At 27.5% G+C, this 10,574-nt stretch overlaps 1 protein-coding gene across 2 annotated transcripts; it reads right to left on the bottom strand.

Moving 5' to 3' along the window:
• Positions 1–5,755: 5,755 nt before the first annotated feature.
• LOC107032553 (organ-specific protein S2-like) lies at positions 5,756–7,115 on the bottom strand. Of its 2 annotated transcripts, XM_027912260.1 has the most exons (3): positions 7,030–7,115; positions 6,257–6,449; positions 5,756–6,187 (listed from the first exon to the last, which is right to left on the bottom strand). In XM_027912260.1, exons 1-3 carry the CDS (start codon positions 7,072–7,074, stop codon positions 5,871–5,873), a joined length of 555 nt encoding a protein of 184 aa, XP_027768061.1. In that variant the 5' UTR covers positions 7,075–7,115; the 3' UTR covers positions 5,756–5,870. The 2 variants fall into 2 exon arrangements, with proteins under 2 accessions (XP_027768061.1, XP_015089646.1); XM_015234160.2 differs by having other exon boundaries at positions 5,756–6,449.
• Positions 7,116–10,574: the final 3,459 nt, after the last annotated feature.

Genomic DNA, 10,574 nt, shown 5'->3' with positions numbered 1-10,574 from the left:
TGTATTGATTATATCATGAATTTCTAGGTATTAGCAATGCAATGATTTTACTGCACCATTAACTTAACTAAAGACCCAGTTGCCCTGAATACCTTTTTTATATATTTTCTACCATAATAGTGAAGTGTATTTTTGTAAATAATGTTTTTAATGCATTCTATTTTAAATGCATCAAACCAAACAAGAGAAAATAGTCAAATGTCTCTCTAATCAATTAGTAAATTCTTCACTACACACTTATACTTCACAGGGATTTTACCCCTCTGAATTATTATTTTTACGATATTTTGTGACCCTTACATGTTGACTTGTCCAAGAAGGTCAATACACATTTTGTAGGCGCGTAATGGCTCAAGAAAAAAGACATAAAATAACTAAAATTGAATTAAATAGTCCATGTGACAGTCTCTCATGGGAGATTATATAATTAATTCATTTTATTTAATTATTTCCCTTTTTTATATCACAAAATCGTTTCATGATTTCTTTAAGTTTTTCTCAAAGTCCTTCAACGATGATCTTTTAAATTTCGTCTCTAGGAGCTCCAAATTAGTTTGTAGCTACTGATTTATGCTTAGTTAATCATACACAAACTTTTTTTAACAAAACATTCACCTTACACATAAGAAACTTTAATATATGAATCTCAAAAATGGAATTCAAGTTTTTTCTTAAACCCCTCATAATTTCAGTAAACAAAAAAGTAAACCATAATGAACCAACAATGACGAATTTGAAGTTTCACTTTCTAATTTTATTCTTACCAAATTTGCTTTTCACTCCAGAATTTGTGAATACTTATTTATGAATTTTTGTTTTTGGGTTCAATTTGAAATTGGAAGTTTATGTAGACTAGCTATGGAGTTGTTTTTTTCTTTAATTTGGTGTAGAAATTTTTTCGTCATTTTCTCTTATTATTCACTAAAGAAATTATTAGGATTTTGAAAAAACAATATCTATTTGAAAGCATTTTTGTAAATTTTAATTTGTAGGTTTGATAAAAATGAAAACTTTTCCTAATTCTATAGGAGATTATTAAATTATTATTTAGATTAGATTTAAAATTTACGAGTAAAAGAATTTAAAAAAATGAATACACAGTTTTTCATCGCGTATGTTGTATATCGTTGACATAAAATCAGGGGCGGTTCAATGCTTTGGAGTTTAAGGCCTTTGCCTTAGGCCCCCAAAATTTGGGGGCCCCAAATTTTTATCAAGATTAAATTATGCGTTAAAATTTTTATAGAAAAATTAAATATTTATGATAAAAAGTATAATTTTTTTTAAAAAATAAATATTTTATTCACTTTAACATCTTTTGTACTTTGTTAAAAATAAAAATTAATAGTGAAAAGTGTTGGAAAAAGTGAATTACAATTTTCTTTTTATTTCTTTTTAAATTTTAATTTCAAGCATTACTAGAATATAAGCATATTGAAATGAGGTATACCAAATTATCAACTTCTTGAGTCAAATTCTATGGTTCTTACTCTTATCTTTATTTAATATCTATAACTTATTACTTATAGCATTATGTTAACAATATATATAATAATTGCCTCACTTAAAGGAGTTGATAAAATCTTACCTAAAACTAATAACTGAGAAAACAATATTAAGTACTAATAATTTCCATCTAAATAGTGTAAAAAAAATATTTTTTGAATAAACACGTATATAAAGTCTATTTATATATTAGGCCGCGAATTAAAATTTCGCTTTAGGCCCCCAATAACGTTTAGCCTCCCCTGCATAAAGCTGGTTATGACTTTTTAGGGAAATGATTATTTCATATTTAAATAGTTCATGGGTGTAATAGGACCCAGTATAGAATAAATGTGTAGTTGAGAATCGACTAATAGATTGAGGGGGCTTTTGACTATTTTCTCGTCCAAACAATGCATAAAAATAATCTATGTTTAATTGCTGCAAGCATAATTAATACGTGTATTGTTAATGCAAATATTACTAATACACTCTATTTAACATTATTTTTACATATACTGCCAATAACTACCCCTTATTTTAAAATATGTTATTTTTGTTTGGTAAGAAATTGAATGTATATTATCCATTAATAAATCTGTATTATATGTGTTTTATAAATTGTTCTCTATAATATGTATTAAAATTGCATTATATGCGTTTAAGTGATAAAAAATATTATTGCTATAAATGATAAATATTATTTAATATAACATACTATATAAGTTTCCTACGTATAATAATCTTTCCATTTTAAAAAGAATAATCTAGCTTTTGTTTCAGTCTGTTTAGAAAAGAATAATCTTTTAATCAAACTTCCTTTAGCACCGAAAGATAAAGGCCTTGTTCTGCAGGGTACAGTGGAAAAATAGAATAAGACGGAGTCTACCCATTCAGACCACAAAATTATAGGATATTTTAGTATATTTGACATAACTTTAAGTTATGATCACAAAATTGAAAAGTTTTATTTACCTTTTTAAAATTGGTACATTTAGTTGTCATGATAATTAAATGTATTTGACTTTGATTGGAAATTTCTTTTTTGTTCAAGACCGACATTCTCATCATGATAATTAGAAGCAACCTAAGCTGGAAATTTTTTTCTTGTTAGAGATTTACGTTATCATCATGATAACTAAATGCATTTGACTTTGGCTTGAAAGTTGATTTTTGAAAAACAATTTTGATCTTTTTATGTGACCAAGGCATAAGATGTTTGGACTACCTCCATCATGGAAGCTTGCTACAATAACAACATCCTGAGGGGTAGCTTGGCAGGTAAAAGTCTGAGGACAAAGTCTTTCAGATCGTCAGTTCGAGCCTTAGCAGGGCCACTAGAGGCATTACAAATCGATCGTGTCTCCAGGACCCTGTGAAACTAACTGTGGTGCGCACGCCTTGAAACAGTGAGACCCGACGAGTACAACTAGTCGGGTTCGCAAAACGGTATCCGAAAACCACGAAAAAACAGAAAAAGGAGACAATGTGAGTATACATAGTTACTAGCTCTTATCTTTTAGAGATAAAAAATAATTTTCAATCATAAACTCTCGGTTCAAATAAAAAATATATAAAAATAAATGCGTAAAACAAATATAATAATAAAAAATAATCACGTTGAAAATAATGTAAACGAAAATAATATAACAATAAATAATATGTAACACTTACTTCCAATAAGGAGGAGGCTTATATATAAGTAATTAATAATCTAAGAACACTTACCAGGGCAAGTGAAAAGATTAGGATGAGAACAATATTATTATTGATGTTTAATGTTCTTAATCGCTTTGATGCATAGAATAAGCTTTATAGATTTGGTAAAAATATCATATAGTTTCTTCGATTTAATTTTAATTTAATATAAAATCAAAAATATATATGTAGACTTTTAAATTTTGTGATTTTAAACTAAATATATATAAAATGTATGAAAAAAAAATTATTAGAAAAATTAAAATTAAAAAATTGTCAATTTTTATTAACTAATTAAAAAAATTTAAAATAAAAGTAAGATGAAATAAATTGAAATTATATGAAAATGATTATTATTATTATTATAATAACACTGCAGGCAACACGCTATTGATGTCAAGATCAAACATGAGTCACACACTTCGTGGGTACGTAAGACCAAATAATTAAGGATTTTTCGTACATCCAATCTTATGTCTATTTCATCAATTAAAATAAATTTTTTTAAAGCGAAAATTACGCGGTTAAGTAAATTTTTACTATTTAATTAGTCGTCAAACTATATTATCATTTGCAGCTAACATTAACCATTAATTATGTGGCTAACTTCAAATTTGTATAATTATCTTTTGTATAATTCACCATATTTGTATTATTCGCAACTAATAATTCTCTGTTTGATTTGTTTTTGTATATGATGATTTGTATTTTTGTATGATGATGATTTCCTTTAGTTTTTAAGTTGTATCATCATAGACATTCAATCTTTTGTGTATAAAATTTTAATGTTTGTATAAACGTGTAGTTTTCGGATTTTGTATGATATAATTTCTATAATTGTTTGAAGTTCATATGTTTACGTTTGTATCAATTCGTTATTTCGAGTTTTATTATATTTGTATAATTTCAGACTTTATATTACTCAATTATACAAAAACACATGAATTATATAAATTTACCTAAATTATACAAACGTGATATGAATTATACAAATTATTGCCCTCTCTCACTTGTCTCTCCTCCCTCTCACAATCCCACTCGCCTCTCTCATCCCTCTCACAATCTCGCTCGCCTCACTCATCCCTCTCACAATCTCTCTCGCCCCTCTCCTCCCTCTTACAATCTCGCTCGCCAAATTTACAAATACATATTTATACCAGTTGTATATATATAGTTACTTAACCGATATACATATTTCATTCACCTCTCTCCCACTCTCTTCCCTCTCTCGTTCGCCTCTCTCCCCCATCTCCCAATCTCGCTCGCTACTTTCCTCCCTATAACATTAGCTACGAATCGTAATTAGAAAGTTATGGTTATGAAGCCGCATAATTAAACTATTTTTAAGTGACTGTATGCGAAAATTTCCCTTTTTTAAATTGAAAATATCAGCATATATGTTTTCGTCAATTTATAGACATTGAAATTTTGTGGGACTCTACAAGATGCGTTCAATTCGAGTTGGACTCTACAAATTGTGTTCAACTCAAATAAGAATTCTTGGAGCCTACTCAATCCTAAACCCTAGTTTATGCCTATATAAAGGGTATTAAATTCACTCAAAATGCATCTCGAAAATTCCATAAAGAGATCAAGATCTCGAATACTCCACAAATTGATGGATTATTCATATAGAAAGGTCAAATCTAAATCATACTAGTTCGAAAATACGCTACTAACGGCCCTCGAATCATGGATAAATCCTAAGAGAGTACAATCATGGGATCAACAGAATTGTACCTGCAAACTATCTTGATCAATAAAATCATGTTTCTTCATATTTTATTTGTGATTTTAATTTATTTTCTGTCACTTTAAAATTTATTGGAATAATCTATACTATGCAAATTGTCGAGAGTATTTTCAGAATTTCAAATCTCTTCATCAATGTCTGCTTCATCCAACAAATATATATTTAGTAGTTCAATTTCTATATATACTTTAAAGGTGCTTTAGAGATGTTTTACGGTTGATAATTTAGTCTCATTAAATAAAAGAATTTTTAATCAAATTATGAACCTCAACATGGGTATAATATTGATAATATCATTAAACATTTGTAAAAATTATCATTCTTCTGGGGTTGATTAAAAAAAAATTATAAATTGAGGCAGAAAAATATATAAGAATACTTACAATATGATTTGTTGGCCTTGTGCTAGCATAGGGCTTTGCATCTAGTAGTACTAATATTACTCCTAATGGGTTTCCCTATAAGGATTATGATTTAATTAGGGATTCAATCAGTGACTAATCCCTAGCTATGTTTTAGCTTGGGAAGTCTAGCTAAATCAAATTTAATTTTTAGCGGAAATTAGTACGATCTTGGTGCTCATTTTCTTGTAGTATATCGAGAGGTTCATCATATCGTTTTAACAAGGTACGAAGTTTAAGAAAGAAAGAGTGATTTCTGAAACTTGTGATATAAAATAAGTCAGAGATGTTTGTGTGACTATAAGTCATTTTATAAGAAAATGACTTATATAAAAATGTATCATTCATTTTGAATCTGACGGGAAAAGAAAAATAAGTTGAGATTTAGGAATAATACTACTACTAAATACAAGGGAAATTTGAATACAACCATAAAACAATATCTTTTTATTCATGATCCATTCAACATTGGGAGGCACAAAAATAGCAAGAAGACACTCTCTCACACATATTACTCTTTAAGTGTCATATTATTAATTATGGTACACGGAAACATTTGGCCTTGGTTCGAAATCTTTTTCTTGTTTGAGACTAATATCGTCATCATCATGATAACTAAATACATTTGGTCTTGGCTCGAAATCTTTTTCTTGTTTGAGACGAACATTGTCATCATCATGATAACTAGATACATTTGGTCTTGGCTCGAAATCTTTTTCTTGTTTGAGACGAATGTTATCATCATCATGATAACTAGATACATTTGGTCTTGGCTCGAAATCCTTTTCTTGTTTGAGACGAACATTGTCATCATCATGATAACTAGATACATTTGGTCTTGGCTCGAAATCTTTTTCTTGTTTGAGACGAACGCTATCATCATCATGATAACTAGATACATTTGGTCTTGGCTCGAAATCCTTTTCTTGTTTGAGACCAGCCTCATCATTATGGTAACTAGATACATTAGGAATTGGCTCAAAAGATAATTTGTGACAATCAATTTTCTCTTTATGTGGCTGAGGCATAAGATGTTGGATTGCTTTAGGCATTGGCTCATCTTTCATCACATCTCTCCAATATTCTCCAGGATCTTTTCTTGCATTAGTGTACTGCCCAAAAATGAAAAAGAAAAATTGGTTATTCCCAAACTAGATACATATGGATTAATTAATTCTTTATGAGTACATAGTTCATACTTGGCATAATGTTAGTCTCAACTTGATACATTAAAAAATTAGTCTGAACTTGATAAGTAGTATTTGTACATCAGTCTAGAGTCTAGACACTTCAATTTGGTATCAGTTGACAAATTAATAAACGACTCCAACCTATCCCCCTCCTAGACACCCAACTCTCATGTGACACATAAATTCTAGAGGTATCTACGATGCATCAACATTTTGTAAGTTAAAGTGTTCAAAATTGAAGTGTTTACGTGAAATAATGTTAAATTTGGGTGTCTGTTTATGTATCAGTAGAATTCAAAGAAATTTCAGAAATATATCAATATTCATGTTACATAGGAATAATCAGTTCAAATGAAATGATTCTTGTAACCATGATGTTCGAATTAATTTACGTGCATTTTGATTAACTCTACATAATATATATTACCTCTCATTCATAATAAATATCAAATAACTTTATCCACTAGATACAGAATAACAGATATCATCTAAGAACACTTACCAGGGCAAGTGAAAAGAGCAGAATGAGAGCAATATGTGATTTCATAATTTTAAAAGTTGTTGTAATTGATGTTTCTGCTTAATCACCTTGATGCATAGATAAGCTTTATATATAGACAGGTTGGGATATAATAAGAGTAACTTTTACAAATAGCCATTATAATAAATTTAATTATGTTTCATAATTATAGTTTGCATATTTTACGAGTGGTAGCTACAGTTAAAACTGTCTTGTTTGCACAATTCGCAGATTTGTATGATTTGCAGTTTTATATAATTTGCGGAAATATTTGTATATTTCAGTTATTTTTGTATAAACTCGAAACAATGAATTTATAAAACTAAAAATCTCAGAAGTGTAAAAAGTTATACAAATTATATTGTACAACTTCTGAATTATACAAACGTGTGAATTATACAAAACTAAAAAAATGAGCCGCACAATAATAACTAAAAATAAGTCGCAAATTACAATTAAGGCAAACTATAACCATATTAAGTAATTAACTAATATATATTTATTAATATACATAATTTTCCTATATAATATAATTGTAATTACAATAAAATAATATTATATTACAATTAAATAACAAGGTTCAACGTGATTCATGTACACCTATATAGTACATAGGACCAAAATAATAAAAGATTTTTGGAATATATATCAAGATTATGTCTCTATACCATCAAAATAATAAAAGATTTTTGGAACATATATCAAGATTATATGTCTCGAATTTTTTTTTTTTTTTGTTTGATTGAAAATATAGTGCAAATAATTATTATTACTCTTAATAAATAAAACATACATACATATATGATTGGCGTGTAGTAATCAATAATCGTCATCCAATAGAAAAGCTAATTGGGAGTCTTTCACACTGTCATAATTAATTGTCGACCAAATCTTTTATATTTTATTATATTTTGATATGGTTGTTATAAATACATTATTATAAGGCAGCTCATAAATATCTTTTCGGTGTCTAATTACTTGTTTATTTTTTTTATAATTATTCTTAATTATTTGTTTATTTTGACAAATAAAGAAAATATTAAAAAAATTATTCATTATATCTTCAATTAATTACTTTGAAAAGATAGAATTTCTTGAAAATCTTAAGTTTTTAATTCATCTACTTCATAATTAATAGAGGTCAAATAATTAACTCGTTATGTCAATAATTATTTTCTTAATATATGTGTCAATTCAAAAGTGGACAAATGTTTAGCGACAGAGGAGTAATATTCTTACTGTTTCGATACATGTGACATGTTTTATTTTTTGAGTTTAAGTCTGATCGAAAATTTGTCTATGAAATTTTTAATTTTTTAAAATAAAATTTATATAGATATATAAGTTACGTAAAAAATACTATAAATCAGTACAATTTTTGACAATTTAAAATATTTAGAAAATTCATGAAAATTTTATAATTAAATTTATTTGAACCTTAAAATTTAAAATATGTCGCATAAATTGGGACAGCAAATAAGCAAATAGTAACATATGCGACCCCAATTCAGAGCATGTGAAAGTGTCCAATCATGATTTAACATTAATAATGTAAATTTATGTTTGTTTTGAAATTAAAAAATATAGATTTTCTAGTATATATACATATAAATATTTTATAATTGTGAAAACTATCAAACTCTTCCGACTAATTTTTATATAATCTTCTCAAATGCGCAAAAATTATACTCTCTTCATTTAAAAAAGACTGTTCTTATTTCCTTTTTAGTTTGTTTCAAAAAGGATGATTCCTTTTCTTTTTTGGCAATAATTTAATTTTAACTTTCCACGTGACCTATTTAAGACCACAAAATTAAAAGGCACTTTAGTACATTTGACATAACTTTAATTTAGAACCACAAAATTAAAAAGTCTTCTTTCTTTTCTTAAACTTCATTTTAAATCAAACTAGGTTATCCTTTTTGAAACGGATGAAGTAATTCATAACCAAGGAAGGTATCAATATGTCCTTGTTGGGTATATAGTGCATAACAATCCTACTGCGCGTTATTTTAATAAGTCACATATTTTCATGTTGTTTTATGAATAAATGTTTATGATTATATGTTATTACAAAATTTAAAACACATATAAGATCATTAGTCAACAATAATAGTAACTAACTATTTTTTATTATAATCTTTCCACATGGTGTATATAATCTCTTCTGCAAGTTTGACGGCAAATCAAAAGTGATGAAACCATCGTCAAACTTGTCTTTTAAAAAAATTAAAATCGAGAGATTCATCATGTTGATTTTAAGTGTAATAGTATAAAATTTTATATTCTTACAACGTTATAGGTCAATAATAAATTGATATACTTCAACAAGTAAATGTAGGGTCTTAGTTTATATTGTTGCAAAATTTTTCTACTGAACAAAATAAGGTGTTCTTCATCTCACATAGAGTTATTATTTGTAGTAAAAATATAAAAAGTCGACTGAATGTTAAAAAATAGATAAAAGTTTGAAGGAGGATAAAAATGCACTGATACAACAAACATGAAGGATTATTTATGCTCCATGTGAAAATACAAGAATGACTTTAAATCATAATTCAAAATAGGGTTAGCAAAATGGGTAAATAATATGGATATCCATTCGTATTACTCATATTAAATGAATTGATATCCAACTCATTTGAAAATGGATAAAAAACAAGTAATACCCATATTATCCATTTATAAATGGGCAGTTAAATGGATAAAATGGTTAAAAACAAACAAAAAGAAAGTGATAAAGGATTGGATAATAAGATTTTTTTTTTTGATAAAAAAATTCATAAAAAAACATGAAACTTTTTTTTACATTTGGGATAGGGGTGGTAGGGATGGGGTGGAGGTGGTTGGGGTAAGAGGGGTTCTACGGGATGGGGTGATAATTATTTTTTTCAAAAAAAATTAAAATATTAATGAAAACATTAATTATTTTTTTTGGGATGAGGTGTTGAAGGGGGAGGAAAGGATCAAAATAATCCATTTTCTTTGGGTTAAGACTCAAAATGATCCTTGAGTTTTCACATGGAGCACTAATAGTCCCTCATGTTTGCAATATTGGTGCACTTTTGGTTCTCCTTCAAAATTTTACCTATTTTTTTGCATTGATTTATTCATAACCTATGTATGAGATGTCCAATCGTCATTTTATATGTTTATAGAAATAACAACTCCATATCAAAGAATGTGAGAAGAAAAACACTTTATTTTGTTTAGTAGAAATCGTATTACAGGTAAAGTCGAGAGGTTCATCACGATATTTTCACGCGCAATAGTATAATTTTTTATTTTCTAGCAAAGTCATATGTTAAGATATTCTTAGTTTAGCTGCAGTAATATTTATAGTGAACAGAACAAGGTGTTTTTCTTATCACCTTCTCTCAGATAGAATTATTATTCCTATTAAATATATGAAAAGACGATTAGACATTCTTTATATAAAATTTTGGACAAAATTAATGTTAAAAAATAGGCAAAATTTGAGCATTAACCTAAAGACGATGGATTATTTTGAGCCTTTCCTCTTGGGG

This window comes from Solanum pennellii, chromosome 10 (assembly GCF_001406875.1).
Source record: "Solanum pennellii chromosome 10, SPENNV200".
Classification (NCBI taxonomy): Eukaryota; Viridiplantae; Streptophyta; class Magnoliopsida; order Solanales; family Solanaceae; genus Solanum; species Solanum pennellii.
This window is presented reverse-complemented; position numbering and strand designations above follow the sequence as displayed.